The sequence below is a fragment of the Frieseomelitta varia genome, unplaced genomic scaffold (assembly GCF_011392965.1).
Source record: "Frieseomelitta varia isolate USP_RPSP 00005682 unplaced genomic scaffold, Fvar_1.2 scaffold_562, whole genome shotgun sequence".
Lineage (NCBI taxonomy): Eukaryota > Metazoa > Arthropoda > Insecta > Hymenoptera > Apidae > Frieseomelitta > Frieseomelitta varia.
In genome coordinates, this window is record NW_025110326.1 from 635,866 (window position 1) to 655,160 (window position 19,295).

Here is a 19,295-nt window from a genome sequence, read left to right on the forward strand (position 1 = left end):
AAACACTTATCTATTGTGCAACACTACAGGCATGATTTTTTCCTTTTGTTATTTTTCCTTAAATTACCCGCAATTATAAAGTATTACCTCAGTACCACAAAATAAATAAACCATGTCTATTCACATTTTTATGATTCCCCAGTATATTTCGTAGCATTTATATAAAAATTTTAATCTTTTAATTCGACTACTCTGTTAATAATAATACACGTTGCGTTCGTCAGTACTTGATCGCATTAGAAGCAGATAATCGCTTTACAAGACTGTTACACAATATTCCAACGCGTCAGAGAATTGATCGTGTCAAGAAATCTATCCTGCGTGTCACTTTTTGGTTTCTTAAAATTGTCTTCGATTATATTAATCATCAGTGACATCAGCCGGATAAAATTCAAAATCCATCGATCATCCATTATCGATTACACATATGTATCCTCTCCTAACGTTATCTAAATTGCAACACAGTTGTTCAAAATTCAACTTTGCGGTTCATTAAAATTTCAAATGCCGTAATCACGTTCAACTGTTTCAAGTGTTCGCGATTTGCAGTTTTTATTCAGACTCGACTGACATAATTGACAAACGTTTTCGAACCAACTTCGTCGGGATTAAGGTTTCGTTATTTCACAATTTTACTTACGAAGAACGTGCTAAAAATTTGATAAATTTGGATCAAAATACCGGGTGTCACGTTACTCGCAGTTGAGATAGCGAATTTCTAAAAAATTTCTTGAATAGAAGTTTACGGGAGGCAAATCGAGACGTTGAATGATTGTTCAGAGTGTTATCTGTGCTTGGAATCATCGCCGGCACATCGTTTGCACGGAGATAACACCGAGGAATTAGCTAATATTTGATTGATAATCGATCCTCTGGCAATTGTTAGCACAAGCTCTCCTTGAGATCTCGTATCTGCGTCGCTTGCTTACTTCAGCAACGATTCGTTCCACGAATATTCGCTTCTGGCGAATTTTCTAATCGATTGTACCATTATTCGAGGCGATACGATTATTTCGAAATCGTTGAAACACGTGGATTGTCGTACATCTGTCACAAAAAGCAGTTGGACGAGACAGGCAGTATTTTTTGAAGTGTATCGCGCGAGAAAGTTCTTTCGGGTTTGCGAGAGTGGAAAAATGATTTTTCATTGAGCCCAATTTGAAATATAATTTTCAGATGATCGTTGGGAAATGTGGTTGATAAAAGAATTGATTAGGATTCCTCACTTAGAATTCTGTGATCATTGAAAAATATAACGTTCGAAATTTCAGTACATTCGCGTTCTTTTTTTTTTTTTTATTTTTTTTTTTTTTTTTTTGTAAAAACGAAATCAAAACAGGGAAAGGTACTTAAATTCGTAGTTATTTACGTGGAGGGTTTTTAACGAGTTTCTGTGCAAACTGACAATATAATTTAACAAAAGTACCTTTTCTTTGTGCAAGTCTTCAAATATAAAATTATTTTACAAGTTGCACGCTTTAACAAGTATCGTTCTTCTCGCTGACAAATTTTCTAAGACAAAGGAAAATAACGTGTCGGTATGTTTGAAGACGTATGAGAAATTGATGTTCCTCAGTTGACTGAATGAGTTAGAAACACGAGACTTCTGATTTCTTATCGAAATTACTTTATCAACGGCGTTTCCTCGTGCTAGATTAGTTAAGACTAGAATGATGGATCGTTTCAACTCGTCAATAAAATTAAAATTAATTTCACCAACAAACACGATCGTTCTCAAAATTTTCACTTCAAAAGCAGACGACTAACAATATCCCCTTTTAGTCGAAATGAACAATTCGTGATTTTTCATCGGAAATCTTCTCGATCCACAACAATGTGCGCTTTTAAGGAATTTCAATTTTTTTTACTTTGACAACCACCTTGCAAAAAGTACAAAGTTTTTCTTTTTATACCTTGCTCATCGCCAAGTCCAGCAACCAGAAGGAGAAAAAGAAACGCGAACAATTCCGTGACGTTCCCAGCGTTGATACAATGTTCCAAAAACGTGTACGTTCACGAGGTCCTCTCGATTTCACGAATATACGCGAAAACGAGACGCGGCCGAGTCCCACGCGTGCTCGTCCACGCAACCGAGATAATTTGTTTAACAACCGTCGACCTTTTCGCGCAAGCACGCTAATTTCCATCGGAAAAAAAGAGAAAAAGAAGAAAGAGAAAGGGAAAGAGAAGAAAGAGAAAGGGAAAGAGAAGAAAAAATTGGAACGACATTCTCCCGTTGACGACGATTCGTTTTCCCCGCAATTTCTTTCTCTGTCTTCGCCGGAGGATCAATTAAAAAACAGCGCTCTCTCTCTCTCTCACCCTTGGTTTCCCTCGTAACTGTTAATTTCACCGACGATTAATGCCCGCCGCCGGATGAACCTGTCCCGCAGGATTTTTTTTTTTTTTCTTCCCCTCCTCCATGCAAATTTCACGGGATGCTTATTCCACGAGATGGAAAAAGGTGGAGAGAAGGCCCTGGTGAAGGCGAAGGTGAGCTCGTCTCCATCCGGCGAGAACAATTTCCCCGTCGGGGCCAATAAAACCGCGCGTGCACCCTCTCGCCACCCTTGCGCGTGGATATCGGTGAAACGTGACGAAGGGGAAATCGGTGATCCCTCTCTTTATCGCGGTGCAAACGACGTAGAATCGAGCGATCAACGGTCGTTAAGTGTGTAAAGGCGGGATTTTCCCTATAAACGTCAGCCTCTCTCGACAGCGTGTCTCGCAGATTTTTCGTTCTTTTTCCCCTTTCTTTTTTTTTTTTTTTTTCTCTCGTTTCGTTCTTCCGCTTGTTATTTCACTCCTCTATCTCCCGTTTCCTCTTCAAACCTGGGCTGTAACCTAATCTGATAATTAATTGAAAAACAAGCAGTATTAAATAATTGATTAAGGGGGTATTGTGGTAATTCGGCTTGAAAAACATCGACTTTTTTCGGGATTTTTTTTTTTTTTAAGGAAACCATGATACATCCTGGTATGTAGTTTTCGCACACAGCATTATTCATACTTAAAGAGTATTTACAATTTTTTTTTTTTAACGAAATTAATGAAAGTTGAATGGAAATTATATAGCCTTAGGTGATGCATGTTTTTTAAAAACGGGTTCGAATGGCTGACGTGATTTCGGTCCACCTGGTTATTTGGAACTAAAAAGCCAAAATGCATCTTAACTAGTATAAATATGGCTATCGCATGAACCACGGAAACAGCGAAATTTCGGAAATTAAAAAAATTGGCAGCATTTTGAAGTTGAAATATCGATTTTCCTTGTGCTTTTCGTCTTTTTGGTGATAAAAAAAAAAAAAAAAAAATAGCAAAAAACATCAATTAAAACGTGAGATATCTCGTCAGCCAGTTCAAAAAATATGGATTTGAGAAAAACACGTTTGAAGTTACCCGTTGTACAAAAATATCCATGCTTGCAATCAATCGAGCAGTACAAAAAATAAAATATTATGAAACAATAATGATATAAAAATAAATAATAATATTAGAAAATAAAATATTTTTTTAAAAGAACAGATTTGAAGTTTTTGTTACCGGTTGTACAAAAATATTCATACTTACATTGCGAGCAGTACACCATTTCCTTTAAACATCTATAACTGTGCTAATTTTACGAATTCAAACAAATCCTTTTAGCAATTGACATTTTCGAAAGCACATACTTTGAGAAAATGTAAAAAAGTGAAAAAAACTTGATTTTTTAAGTTGAATCATCAGAATATACCCTTAAAGAAGACAATATTATAAACAATACAATTTTTCGTGGAATCCTCGAATGTTACATCTGGAGAATTTTTCGAGTAAAACTTCGAGGCTTCTCGAAAGAGCATCTTGAAAAGAGCGAGCGTTGTAGGAGAAGTTTAAAACAGCGAATACCTAGTTGGGGAACAATGGCGAGTTTTGTTAAATTAATTAAACAATGGGGTTCTGTCTTGTTCGCGAAGAAAATGAAAGGGCTTGCGTTGAATTTCATGTTCACTTTAAACTTCTTCCTTCTCTGTGAATTTTGTTTCCCGGATCGGAGTTCGAAATTTTCATCAGTACGCATTCTATTTTCTTAAAAGAAAATTTTAAGCATCTTGATCTAATCTAAACGTTCCAAGAATTACTTTAGACCGAGAAGATAGGAGAAAAATAGTAAATTGACTATGTTGGATATACATTTTATGAATTTGTTGTGTTTGAAATTTGTGTTGTAGAATTTCTGTTTTGCTCGTACCAACTTTGGTAGACGTGTTAACACGAACTAGAACGTCGTTTCGATAATAATTAATTGGGTCAACGTGTTCATAGAGTCGCTGCATTCCGGAGATAGATTCTGTAAACTTTTGACACCTGAACGACATTATTCCTTATACGATATAGTTATTCATTGGATAATTATCTCGTTTACATTCGAGACGTTCTCGAAAGAGGACGACAAAATCGGACAATTCCAGAAAGGCAACGATAAAGAACACTGCAAGTGATAAAAGAACAATTCAACGAGACCCAGAAAACGAAAACTTCAGCGGTTAAAAATTCAGTGAAAGAATAGTAAACAGAGAAACAGTGAGACAAGAGGAAATTTCAAAGAAAAAAAAGAAAAAGAAAAAAAAGAACAGGAAAACAAAGCGGAGAGGTTAATAAGAGAAATTGCAACAATAAAAAAAGATAACTCAGTGATGGTTCGGGTAATGAAACGGGGACACTGAGATAAAATTCTAATTACAGGAAAAGAGAACGGCACGAGACGAAATATTTTTCCTTTCTTTTTTTTCTATTCACTCATTCGTTCAATTGAATCTGAGTGAATTACATAAATTATAAATCGGGAGTAGGGCGCATTTAGATTAGGTCTATGCAATTTTGATCTGTACAGCAATTGAGAATGCGAGTGCGTGGATAACCTAAAGAATAGGATCAAATCTTCCTACCTTTGTAATCGTACAAATCTCACAATTACATCTCTAGAAAGAAAGAGAATTTCCTAATGAAACTCGAAGAAGCATTCGTTCAACATTTATTAAATTTTTCCAATAATAAAAGGAAAAATGCAATTTACATCAGAGTTTAACAGAGAAAGATACAAGAAAATTCCAAGATCTCCAGAAACGAAAACGATCTATCTAAATAGAAATCTAAGGATTCCTCGAATTCCCTGAAGGTGGTACATCAAAAAAAAAAAAAAAATCCGAGAATGGCAGCTCCAAGTAAGACGTCGAGGTATCGAGCTGCGAAAGTTGCCAGATGCGAGGATGCAACACGACATTCGTGAACACAGATTCACACGTTCAATATTGTATGCTGTAATAGCTCCTTTCGAATCTTCGACTTCTCATTGCATCTGTCCATTCGCTCTCCCACGTGTATAAACTTTCATCGACTCGACCGATTTTTAACTCTGTACATTGTGAAAGCTACAGTATATTTTTGCTACTGTGTATATTACATCGAATATATGTATATACATACACTCTACGCGACCTATCGAAGGCCCACTTAAATAACAACACTAAACGTTTGTAAACATTGTCAAATCCTCTGATTACTCAGTTTTCATCCTTGAGACAAATTATGATAAATTAAAATATTCCTTAGACAGTTAAGTTTAAAATCAATGTGGCCCAATACGTTATTACCTAGACTTTCAGGTTCTTTCAATTTATGTAAAAAGTATACGGTCCAGTTTAAGAAAAATGAAAAAAACGAACTTGGAAATATTAAAACTCCTCAACACACAGAAACGATTGACACGCCATACCTTGCCTCCCTTAATACCATACAGCTTTTGTATTAAAACAATTGAGAACTGTCATAACACGATTTTTCATAATTTATAAGTTATGTCAGGCGTGTGAGTTATGTGAATCACCCTGTACGTGTTATATAATGTATATACAAGGTGTTTTGTAACTTATGGAACCCACTTCGGGAGCTGATTGTACGCCTAAAAATAATGAAAAATAGTCATATAAATATATGTCCTATCTGTCTTCGTTTATGAGATGTAATGAATTTTATAAACAGAGCAAACTCTAGTAAGCTAGTTTTACCAGGGATGGCATATTCAATTTTCATAATAATCATAATTGGGATGAAGAAAACCCACATGTTATTGTGCGTTCGAGACATCAACACCAGTTTAGTTTAAACGTATGGGCAGGAATAATTGATAAATTTTGTTTCTTGATGGGAAACTAACTAAACAGGCACAAAGTACGTTGATTTTTTGAGCACGCGTTTGCACGAAATAGAGGAAGTTCCAATCGATATTAGACTTCGTATGATGGAGCACTACACTAAATTCATAAAATCGCATCCAAGAATCGAGGGTAGTGATGCTGTAAGATGGTGAACCGATAAGGCGTTCCACTCTGGACAAAAGACGCGCCACCCGCGACTCTCGACTTCTAATGAAAGGACTGTAGTAGTGTGTCAAGGGCTCTTTGCTCTGGCTCGCGAAAGGACACGTCAACACTTCTCAATTTTCGTTCATCAAGACGTCGCGAGATGTGTAGCGGTGTCTAGAAGTAGAGTTTACGACGAAGGGACGAGAAAATAGGCTCACCTGGCATCTTTCAATTCTTGGCGTGGAATTTTACACCCTTCTTTCAAATGTAAGAAATTCTCGACGAATGTAAGGAAGAAACAATGATTTCTCACTTTTCTCAGCGACGAAGCCTCGATACAATCATTCTTCGTCAATCTCAAGCAATTTATCCACTGAGCAAGGTATCCCACTGAATGGTTAAATCAATTTTATATCTTCTGCTTATATAACGCGGAAGATATTTGTATGTACGTGCTCTTATTTTTCAACGAGGGTCGTTCGTTCATTATTCATGAAAGAACTTCGTGCACTTCACTCCGACACATTATTGTACTATTGGATAACCTGGACAATATTGAATTTATGCAAATACTGACAATGAGCTAGCAACGGTCCACATAAAAGTGGACTGCGAATAGTTAATCATAAGGGCAAGATCCAGTAGTTGGTCATTTATGCTCCTTTCCCTTTCACTTGACGATGATTACCAAAAATATATATATATAAGGACATGCTTTAAAGACACCGAGAAGCATAAAATATTCTAAATCATTATAGAGACATTCTATATCATTAAAAGCACTAAACATTCTAAATCATTGTACATCATATTCAAGAGCATTAAACATTGTAAATCATTCTATATTATTCTATTTCATACACGACCACGACTGTAACGGAATAAACTCTTCTAAATTATAAGCGTGTTGACTCCATTACACGAAATCCAACAGTACCAATATTTCTCAAGAGGTTAATTACCACATACGCCATAAATTCCCCGACGTGCAACATCCATTTCGTGAACATAAAACCGACCGCTCGCCCCGATACAACGACACGTCTTCGCTTTGGAAAATCCATTATTTCCTCTCGACGATAAAACAGAGTTCATGCTTCAATCAGGATGCTTTCAATAGGCTGTATGAATCTCGTATTTCGATCTAGAATTTCCTTTTTTATTTCTTTCGATCCAACGGATTAATTGGAAAACTTGGCGATACTGTTTCAGTGTCATAGCAGTCTCTATAACGCAATTAATGGGTCGAGTGGAGCGGAATCTGGAGATCCTCTTTTCTCCCTTGATATTCTTCTGTCTTTTTTTTTTTTTTTTTTCCAAGCCAACTGTTTTCAGCTTCATCGGCGAGAATAGCCCGGTCATAAAGGATTTGTTTGGAAGCCCCGCGTATATCGAAAAGGCTTCTTCGGTGCATTCGTCTGTCACGGCTAACACATTCAATTACCCCTTTCGAGGGTCGCCAACTGGTCACCACGGTTTAAAACGCGAACCGTGTCGCGAGCAAGTCGATCATGCGATCCTTCCTCCCCCCTGTTAAGGGGCAGCGTTTTGATCACTCGACATTTTTACATTTTTGCGATTCTCTTTTTTCTCCTTCCTTTTTTCTTAAATTTTAAAAGAGCAAATCCTCGATGTAAGTTTATAGACCTTTGAAAACGATATCAATTAAATTTCGATTTTGAATATTCGATACATCTTCACTGTCGTGAAATAATTTTGTAATTATTGCAATTGAAAGCTTTTCGGTTGCAACGTTTGATCAATATTCGTAATATTTTTCCAAGCTGTAGCTTTCACGCGAGTTGTCTATTCTGTTAACGCAGTTATTCTAACACATTTACTAGAATAACATATTTTACTATTACCAACATATTTTAATACATTTTTTAATTCGTCCTTCGACTAAGCAAACTTTGCTTATTGGTGTTCTAATGAGTTGAGAATTTTGTTTTCTTTTCAGCCAAGATTCATTGTTCCTTAACCGTAGAAATTACTCAAGAGTCTAATATTCGTCGTCGCAGAGAATTACATACCTCGTAACGATGACTCGTCGCAACGATGGTGCATGCTTCGTAATTATAAACAATAGAGATTTTTAAGCATAGCTTTTTAAGCATGAGCGCGTATTATTTATAATTGCTTGTATCAGCGTTGAAGTATAGATTGAATTGATTGCAAAGGAGATAAAAAGGTTAATAAAGAACATCAATGCTCTTCTCATTATCTGCATATTCCATCGTTAGTCATTAATAATACATTATTCTTTAGATTCTTTATTATCGTTGCTTGGCGTACTCAATTAAATTAAATTCTTTCGTTTTCCGATGCCTATCAGCCGATTTAGCATTTTGAACTTTTACATACGGTTGTTGAATAGAAAATAAAAATGAAAATCCTTTCGATGTATAATTTTGTGAATAACTCACAATTTTTTAATATTCAAAACGTCCCTCTCGTTTGAACAGAAATTCTCAATCTTCGATAAATATAGTGGAGAACAGGTAAATGACACGAGTTAGTAATAGTATTTAACATTCACCTTGGAATAAAATATCTAATGGAAAAATTACCAATTCTCATTCGAATTCACACCGAATTCGATCGTTTGATCTAAACTCATCTTGGGGTGAAAAGTCAAAGAATTTTCCGCGACTTTTCGTAAGGACAGAAAGCGTTTACGTGGTTGATGACGCTAGCAGGATCAATTATGTTTCAAGAAATTTGTTTCCACGATGAAAACCGCACGTTCGCGTATATAAATCCGTACAGGTGGAGACACGGGCAGATTTGTTCAGCGAGCGTTCAATGGAGGAATATTAATGGAACGAGTATGCATATCGTGCCGGACGGAATTGGCATAAACATGCATCCGCGATTTCTCGTTATCCTGCCGTTTCAACCCTCGTGCTCGTCCTCCTGTTGATTTAGAGCTGCCTAAATTTTGACATACACAATACCACAACTCGTAGACAGATAAAACGTATTAGAAGATAAAAAAGATCGCCTTTTTCAAGGATGTTTCTAAAATATCAGTAACAATTTTTTCCACGAGTCCACCATGGTTTTTCTAGATTGAAGTCTCTTCTTGGCAACATCCTTTTGAACTCGCTGTACCGTTTTATCGAGCTTTAAATGTTAGAGTTAATCAATGAAACGTTAGGTCTTTTTCAAATTTTTGTCCAATGTTCAAAATTCGGTAAACGAGATCGTACACAGGAAGCTTTAAAAGACCGTTCAAAAAGAGACAGTTGAAATCTTCAAAACCGCGGTGGATTTAATCGTTTTTGAAAACGTTTGAATTTTTACAATTTTCCAGAGAATGAAAACTACCTTTATTTCCCCAACCAGTCACGTGATGTGGTAGTAAAACATTTTTGAAAAAAAAAAAAAAAAAAGAAACGAAGCCGCGACTGTCAAAGTAGAGACATTTCGCTTGAAAAACGAGACCAAGCGGACGCAATCTTTTTTTGTTTTTCTTCCAAGTTTTAACAATTTCAAGTATCGACAATTTTTCATTGCCGGTTATTGGTTTTCAATTGCCCTCCTCACTGTATTCATCGGGTCACCGCACGTGGTTAACAGGTTTCTTCCCCACCCCGAAATCAATTACCAGAATTCCTGGCCGAAGAATGTCATCAGTTAGACATTGACGCAGAATTACGAACGGAGGTCTGTTCTCGGCCCGCGTGGCAATTCGGTTTCTCTCTGGTCGGCGAGGCATTTTGAACGTGAAGCCCCGGCGGGGCGGGAAGCGAGACGCGAAGCAGCTCGCAAATGTTCACCTTGCCTCGAATGTGGAACATCGATTGACCGGTGAGCCGTGTGTGAGGTCGTTTGTTGTTTAATAGAAAGGCGGCTGTGGGTCTCTCCGGGTGGGTGGGCGATGCATGGGGAAACAAAGCTCGTCTGAAAGCACCGGCCCCGGCGACACGCGGCGAACGAAAGTCGCTACACACACACATACTCTCTCCTCTCTCTCTCTCTCTCTCTCTCTCTCTCCACCCGAGCCTTGGGGTGGTTTTCGTGGTTGGTTTCCCTTTTGACTCGCTGGGAAACAGGGCCAATTACGACCCGGCCGTAATCGAGATCGTCCGGTGACGATGGGGGAACAAGTATGGCTTCGAACTAGTTAATTCGTTCCGTTTAACTCTACCATGTTCTTTCTGGTCTTTTTTTTTTTTTTTTTTTTTTTTTGTCCTCGATTTATATAATACGTCGACGTTAGAAGGATATCTCGAGTTTGAATGGAATGTGAAAAAATTCTCAATGAAAGGATTAACGTAGTAACGTAACTTTTTGGTGAAATTTTATGTTAAATGTCTTCTTCTCTTTAGATGAAAAAATTCTTGTTACTATAGAAATTTTTATTGAAGAGATTCCTGTTTGAGAAATTCTTGGTAGAAGAATTGTTATTAGAAAAATTCTCACTGGTGCGCGCGTGACTTTTTGATTGAATTTTTACGCTGATTCTTAAAACAATGTAAATCCTCTTCTGAGCTGGAGGCTTCTGTTTGCCAAGCAACGAAAATTTGGGAATCGTAATTTTCCACATTGATTGGTGCAACGTGAGATTTATTCGACGTGTAATCGAAGAACGGATAAAATCACGGCTTTAATGATATCAATTTGTTGAATTTAATTAAATTTTATTACGTTCGTATTTGGATTTTCAAGAAACGATGCTCGCAATCGGCGAGGTGGATGGTATTAATCTGACGAATTTAATTCCGTGTTATATTTCTGATCGATTTCTACATAAATAGAGTGTTTTGCCAATACAAATATATTTTTCTCGGCATGTAAATCTCTGATTTGTACCATGTTATTGCAATGAAGTGGGATTTTCAAGTCGTAGCTTTGAGCTATTCCGAAAAATAAGATTATTTAATAGAATAACATATAGATATTTCACGGCATAAAGATTGGACTAATGGTAAAAGTATTTTAAGCTGAGAAACAACATGTATATTTGCCAAGATAAATTTGACTGCCTGGAGATTAATTTCGCCGCTTGCTTTTCGCGTGGCATTGTGATGAAATTTACATAAACTTCTCTTGAATATGCCGTGTATTTAGCAAGGCAACAATGTTTGGCCCTGCAGCAATAGATATATTCATGTACGCACAGTGTGTACGCACTGTAAATGAATTATATTGGCCGTTAATGCTAAAATGCATCGACGGTTAAATGATAAAAATAAAGCCTGCGCCATAGAGATCGAAATGAAATTAATGTCTATGAGAAATCGAAATTTAATCGCTCCAGGAATACCCAATTAAAAATTAAATCCTTCCGAACTGAATCTTAATGTATTACATTTATTATTTACTTGTTATTTATACCGCTACGCTATACATTCAATATTGAAAGAAAGGAAATAAATTGCTCGTCACGGGTAACGTGAAATTCAATTTTATTCATTCGATTCGTATCAAATTTAACTCTACATTATTATCCTTGATTGATACTTAAAAAAAAAGCAAGGCGACCCTGTTTGAGGAGAGGATTTGTTCGAGCAAATTCTGTAGAGTGGTTTGTTTAAAACGGACGCAATTATAGACTGGAGAAAGTGGAGAGGCATTTGAGGTGGAAAGTATGGTTTGAGTGTTCTTCCAACTCAATTTGCGTTTATTGTTTCCGATCGATTCTTCGACAAGTATACCGTCCTGCGAGCCTCGTTGGGTAATGGCAATTTCCAATAACTCGTTTGAGCTAATGCAGTTAAGATTGAGAGGAGAATCTAGCTTCGAGGTTAATTAATTTTTCTGGAATTATTCGAAACAGCGGATTCGTTTTACTCCGTTTTGTGCGCGTGCAATGGAATTAATAAAATTCTTAAATCCAAGAATCATGCACGACAAAGAAATATCCATGTTACTTGCAATCTGACACGAGAGCTTGCATCAACAGGACGCAAATTAAAATATTTAATTGACAACGATGATTTGTAAAAGCATCGTTGATAGAAAGATCGGGTATATAGATTAGTAAAATAGATTAGTGTAATATATGTGTATTGACCTTTATGTAGAGACTCATTGTCACATGTGCGATTACATCTCGCTGCAAGATTACACGGTGAATTTATTTATTGAACCACTAAATTATAAAGATGAATCTACGGTCGCTTTTACGCATCTATGCCTGATTATCAAAGACGCAAAAAATAGATCAGAAATAGGAGTTCCTTTGGAATTTTTAATAGATGAGATGAACCTCTATTCGAGTCGTGTTTCTTTATCGACGCTCGCGAAAATATAAGTTCGAAGATGCACAAAAATTAGAGACAACTCGTGTGTCATTTATTAAATATTAATAAAGAGACCATCGGCGAAATAAAGAAATCAACGTGAACGTAAAACGGAGAGGTCGTGAACGAAATAAAAACTCGACTTCTTAATCTGTAATTAAATGCCAACAAAAGGGCCATTAACGAAACACGGAAATCGTTGTGGGCGATTGGAGGAACAGCCGTGACGAGATCTCGACTTAAGCCAAATATTACAGGGTCGAGACTTCCGACACGATTTCACGACGACGGGCGTATCGTGTCGAACAGTGGAAAAGCGCAGTCACGCGAGCTACAAACGACGACTTACACCGTGTGTAAGTGCAATTATATAAGGGTGCAATAAAGATCGCGCGAAATGCTAGAAGCGAGCTTTCGAGAGGCGGACGGGGAAAACGGCCTCTATATCGGTAATCGTTTAATCTAGGTCATAGCGAGAGATAGCTTTATCTTTCCTCGAGGATAGTCGAAACCGTGGAAATAAAGGATCTTCCCGAGGGAGACAGAGGGACAAAGGGAGAATGTGGAAGTTTTGTGCCTCGAAGAAACGAGAAACTTTCGCAGACAGTCGAGCGACACGTTTTAAAGTTCGATCGCTCGAATATCGAGCTTGAAATCGTAGAAGAGAAAAAAGAAAAGACGAGAAGAGAAGAGACGGAGAAGCGTGAGAAAACTTTTGCCATATTTGCATGAATATACCCGTTCAAAGCGAATGAAAATTTCTAGTTGTCTCTCCCGTTTTCCCTTCACCGTTGCCTTACAAGCTTCGTTCGCAATGATTGATGGACTGAAAGCCGCGAACAAAATCGAAAGAAGAATTGCGGACGGGGATTACAGCTGGATTTCGAATGCATCTTCAAGGTTGATGGTGGTAAAAGTGGAGGGCCCTTTACGGCCGATTAGCTCGTCGGCGTTTGCCTTTGTGCTTGAAATAGATCGAAACATTAACCCTTTCGCGGCGAGCCGAGGCTGAAGTGATCTTTCTAAAGCGTCACCGCTACGTCTCTGCGTTTCTGTCATTCTGAAAATTGCTCCCAATTGTCCTGTATCTTTGTTGGAACGATTAGAGATGAGATTTAGATTTTGTACATATTTGCTTATCCTACCGTAGATACGCGTACAGTGTACAGCTTATCTGACAGTTGAAAATTCTGCTTGTTCGTGTCAGTGATCTTTTGTTCTGTCCAGTAGGACTCAATTTAATTAAAAACTTCGGGAGGAGATAGAAATAACACTCGTTTGTTATTCAAAGGGAGAGAAAATATGTTTCAAAGTTTTCGTTCCTAGAACTGTTTTCATATTCGTAGAAGTAATGGAAGTAATTAAACTGCGAGAAAATTATATCATTATCAACAAAAGAATTCTTCGAACTTATGATAACTCAATTTCGAAAGTCTTGTAACTTCGATTTATTTTCATACTTTAATGACTCATGATGTAACTATATTGACGTATTTTTTCATACAATACAATTTAATTCTAGAATTTAATCTTCTATGAAACGTTCTTAAGTTCGAGAAAAGAATAATTGTAATTGCGAATAAAACTGTCACATAGTTTTATTAAATTATAACTAGACTCTGGATTTCTGGACGCGTCGTGAGAAATTTAAAGTAACAACGTTATAATATAAACATCGTAATACAATATTTAGAGCAGATGATGCAAATTTAAACTTCAGGAAGTGTAGAAAAATAAGTTCAAGCAACGCATGATATTAATATACATAATTTTCTAAATTCGCTTCAAAACTTGAGTAATCTTTATTATCGATTGAAACAGAAACAACATTCGAAGGTTACAACGTTAATGAAACGCAATATCCGATGGAAGAAAAGTTCCACGTAGAACCGCAAAACAGCGAACTTTTCCACAAAGAAAAATATCGGACTTGCACGTTATCGTCGACGAACATTTAGAATACGTAGCCATAACCCTACAAACGAAACTTTAGTTCGATCTTGGCAGACAATGTTTCCCTTTAAAAATCGATTAAACCGGATGTGTTCTTAACGCGCGCGCTCGTACCGAGAACGTGGCATGGTAAACATCAGAATTCATTTATACGATCGATAAAACATCTTGCTCCACATTCGTCAAGGTTTTAACCATGTATGTACACCGGCGCCGCCATAAAAATGCTAATTTCCTCTATTGTGCGACGTTACTTTTGCTTCCTCCTCGAGCCATTTCGCCGATAAGAAATTCACCATTCATACGAGGCATTGGTTTCTATTGATACAAACGGGCAAACACATAACCGGACAGAACGACGGGCGTTCGCGGTTCTCTATTTATCTACCCCGGTTTCATCGATAATTTCTCTAACGTGAATTGACAAATGGGTTTATGCAAATAATATCTCGAGTTTCTTCCGCGATGGAAAGGAGCTTTCCAGGCTTTGATGGAAGAAGTGCAGGGGAACACGATGGAATACGATCGATGGGAAGTGGATCTTCGTAAATGGCGTATTCTGAATATGAATGTCCTCGGCTGTCCTCGTCTCTAGATTCACCGATATGAATCGATTATCTAGAAGATAAATAACATTGATGTACACCAGAATCTGTATTTATCGAGTAAAACGTTGTTTCTTCACTGAAAACGTTAGTGCGCGAAAGTTTATCATTGTTTTTCTGCATTATCTACGTCGTTTTTCTTTTTCTTTTTTCTTGTCAAATGAATTATGATGCTTCTGCATCTAGAACAATGACTACAACAGTAGATAAGACATTAAAATTACGATCATTATTTGCTGTTACATTTTGTTCTATGAACACTTCGCTCCGAAGACCAACAATTCTTACGCGTGGACATTCTTACGCACGACATATCATTACGAGGAAAGAATACTTACTGGGAAAGAGTCATAGAGTTAAATAAACGTTAGATAAAAGCTAAGAAGCAAATGAGAAAAATTGTAAATGAGAATTAAATAGACAATACGTATTACACAAAACTGCCGGAGATTCTAAAAAGATCGAAATTTTTGAAGAATTAGTAGATTAAATCGATTAATTTCTCGTCTCAGAACCTCAGATGGTTGACTAGATTTATCGTAGAAAGTATTGCAAGGACCTAGTGATGTAAGGAGGTCGATGACCCTATTCTTTATGGGGTTGTCAGAATGGGATTCCGCAGCAGGACAGACGGCGCCAAGCTCTGTCTCCTTGCCATTAGGGAGAAGCCTACATACTATGTCCAACACGGACGCACGCTCCCTTCGTCACTCGTAAAGAGAGATCTCACACAGACGTGCTTTAACGCTTAGCACGTGACTGCATGCGCACAGAACGACATGGATCGTCCACGAGTTAAGTTGTTTTTCGAAACTCCCGATCGGGGTTACGTCCTTGGACGCCCGCTGCTCCCGTTAGCCCGGGGTGCGCCCCAGATTTTCATCGATAGCACTGTTTATTTTTAGGTTCCCACGATATTGGAGATGGTCCGCGCGTCAGCAACTATTTCGTCTTCGGCTCGGGGGTAACTCCGTCGACCTTGCCTCCCTTTGTCGCTTTACGAGCCTACTAAATTCAATGGTATCCCACTGCTTCGTATTCTTGCGTGTACACGTCCATAGAATTTCGTCGTGTAGTCTAATTTCGTGATTCTCTCGGACGTATGACGTATTAGTATCTAGTTTTGTGTGTTCTTCTCGTCGAAACGACCGAGAACACGTGGCGTGCGACGCGATTTGAATTTCGCGTCAACTGGAGCGCCACGCTGCGCATGCGCTCTAGTTGTCAGCGTGACATTTCAGCGAAAGAGTATAACAAAGCGAATTCGATATTCGTGAATGAATGATGTGGAAAAATGGTAGAGTGGGAGATAGAGGGATTCACAAATGTCTCGGGAAGCATGTGAGAAATTTACATCGGGTTATTTTTAACTTCAGGTGACATGAGTATGAGGTTAGAATATGGTTGATAAAGGTGATTCGTAGATTAGCTTTCATTGTAATGGGAAATTCGTTTGTTTCAGCTGAATGAGGCTCATGGAACCGTTGGGTGTTGCCCCGGACATGGTGGAGACGGGCGCATTGAAAAAATGGTCCGACTTCCCCGTCCAGCACCGATTCACAGACTATTCCAATTCCATTGGAGAGCCTACGCATCATACAATAAGTCCATTTCCTTGTCAACCAGCGATTAACAACAAACTTGCTCTGTGGTAAAGTTCTGATATAAAGTTATAATAAAGAAGTTTAATTCATCTAAGGAGAATTATAATTGATACTATGTTTCAGGACTGGGGATATCTCTGTTCTACAAGTGGATGCAGTAGTAAACTCTACCAATGAAACAATGGATGATAACAGTCCTATGTGCCAAAGAATATTTGCTCGAGCTGGTTCAGCACTTAAAATGGAAATATTTAGTGAAATTAAAGGTATACGCGTATATATATAGTTTGTAAAGCAAGAAATAGTTAGGTCGATTGAATAGTATGTAATATGATTAATTACGTTTACAGAGTGCAAAACTGGTGAAGTAAGGGTAACGCAAGCTCATGCATTACCTGCACGCTTTATTATTCATACTGTTGGACCAGTATACAATGTGAAGTACCAAACAGCAGCTCAAAATACATTGCACTGCTGCTATAGGTAAATTCTATCAATATACAAACTAGTCATGGATGAAAGATATACAATACTGCTTTGATATACAATGTCTTTACTTATCTTTTTTACTAGAAACGTTTTACAAAAAGCACGAGAGCTTGGTTTACGTACGATCGCACTACCAGTAATCAATTCTGTGCGAAGAAATTATCCTCCTGATGCAGGAGCGCATATTGCACTTAGTAAGATTATTTAAATCAATATACATTTCTAAGCTTGACAAGTGTGAATTAGCGATATCTAATTTCATACAAATACTCTCTTGCAATAGGAACAATAAGAAGATTTTTGGAGCAATATGGTGATTCTGTTACATGTATTGTGTTTGTGTTGGAGCCATGTGATCTTGGAATATACGAAGTTCTTCTTCCACTTTATTTCCCGAGAAATTTAGCAGAGCAGGATAATGCTTGTTGGCAGTTACCGAACGATATAGGTGGAATGGATGGGGAACCTTTACTTCCTGATCGACAAATTAGAATCATCGACAATCCTCAACATGCTTTACATGGTAATAATATAAGTCGGTATTATATATATATTGATCCAGTTATTCATTCAATGTTTTACATTTGTTTGTTACAGGTGATGAAAGTGTAGAACTGTCTGCGCAATTAGAGACATCCGTAAATATTGGCGAACACGCGTTTGCACAAATGCAAGGTGATTTAGATCGACAGAGACTCCTCGGCGAAAGACCACCAGCCGATCCACTAGCGGATATCATGCTGAAACAAATGCAACAGAAAGAAAGGTACGATATTTTAAAAATATCTATCGGTTTATTTTACTGGATGAAAATGATTGCAAAATTTATTGATTTATATTATCGCGGTTAATGTAAACTATATTATTCAGTTATTCAAATAAGTGTTTCCATCTTTCCATGTTTTTCAAAAGACTGATTTACTGATGCAATATCACGAATACAATTTTATATGAAATAATTATTTTTAATTATTTAGCTGTTATTTTGTATGCAAATGTGTCATTTGACTCGCAAAGTTCCTTACTTATCAATATTTCATAATTTGCATATATATATATCGTAAGTCGATAAAGAAGGAAATGGAATCATACTATTCCTACATTTTTCTTAAAACCTAATTGAATCTGATAAAAATCTTCAATGTTTAAAGAATGATTCGCATCATTTAACTTTTTATCTACTTTTTTTCAAAAATTATGATAAGATACACATTTCAAGAAACGCACTTTCTTACCAAACGCAGGTTTCTTTAATACCAACTTTCGCTACATAAATGTTTCATACGATGGGCATTCATTGATAAACCAAGTCAATATTTTCATAACGGTATTACTTGCGTAGGTAGGCTGCATAATTTTATTAAAATATTTCTTTAAATAATATACTATTCAGTCCATTAATTATTCTACTCGATGCATAATATCACTTTATTACAATACAGCATTGTCAATATTATACGTACATATTGATATTTCTACTTTTCTCGAAGCGATCTCATATCACATCATTTATTATACAATCGTAATAATTGAAAGGTAGACATTGATTTTCTGTCAGTCAATGGAGTTCTTCTCTATTCATTATCAAAGAAAAAAATTACCCACCTTTATATAGACAACTGCTGTCAATATCACCGAAGGAAACGGCCTCGTAACCTTTTCGTCTCTACAAGCTTGTGTGCCTAGAAATAGCAGAGTCAGCTATAAAAATATTCGATTACCAAACCGTTTGAGAAATACGAACATTATCATTACATTTTACATTCAACCTGATTACACAGCACTATAATCTCTGCATGTTCGCGTCATCGAAATAAATCATATGATGAATCATTAGACAAGATTAAACAAGATAAGTTTGAGAAGAAATCTCCGTAGAAACGTAATCGTTTCATCATAATACAATTTAGCTGGAATGATAGAATCAGGTTAAGAATTTGAAGCTTTGCAACTCGGCACGAACAAGTTTCGATGGTTTAACTTCAATTTTCTTTAATGATGGAAAAATACACCGTTAACATAGAATGTAATCTCCTTCCTATTATTCTTGTA

At 37.0% G+C, this 19,295-nt stretch overlaps 1 protein-coding gene across 2 annotated transcripts in view; it reads left to right on the forward strand.

The window, feature by feature from the left end:
- LOC122533930 (protein GDAP2 homolog) overlaps positions 1 to 19,295 on the forward strand; it is a 76,692-nt gene that overhangs the window by 25,304 nt on the left and 32,093 nt on the right. The window contains exons 1-7 of one of the 2 annotated variants that reach the window (XM_043664102.1): positions 16,405 to 16,542; positions 16,613 to 16,801; positions 16,878 to 17,020; positions 17,105 to 17,237; positions 17,328 to 17,437; positions 17,527 to 17,766; positions 17,841 to 18,009. In XM_043664102.1, coding sequence (XP_043520037.1) covers positions 16,617 to 16,801; positions 16,878 to 17,020; positions 17,105 to 17,237; positions 17,328 to 17,437; positions 17,527 to 17,766; positions 17,841 to 18,009 — 980 coding nt within the window. In that variant the 5' untranslated portion in view covers positions 16,405 to 16,542; positions 16,613 to 16,616. Of the gene's footprint in view, positions 1 to 16,404; positions 16,543 to 16,612; positions 16,802 to 16,877; positions 17,021 to 17,104; positions 17,238 to 17,327; positions 17,438 to 17,526; positions 17,767 to 17,840; positions 18,010 to 19,295 lie in introns of those variants that run through there. The other variant, XM_043664101.1, reaches the window with a different exon arrangement.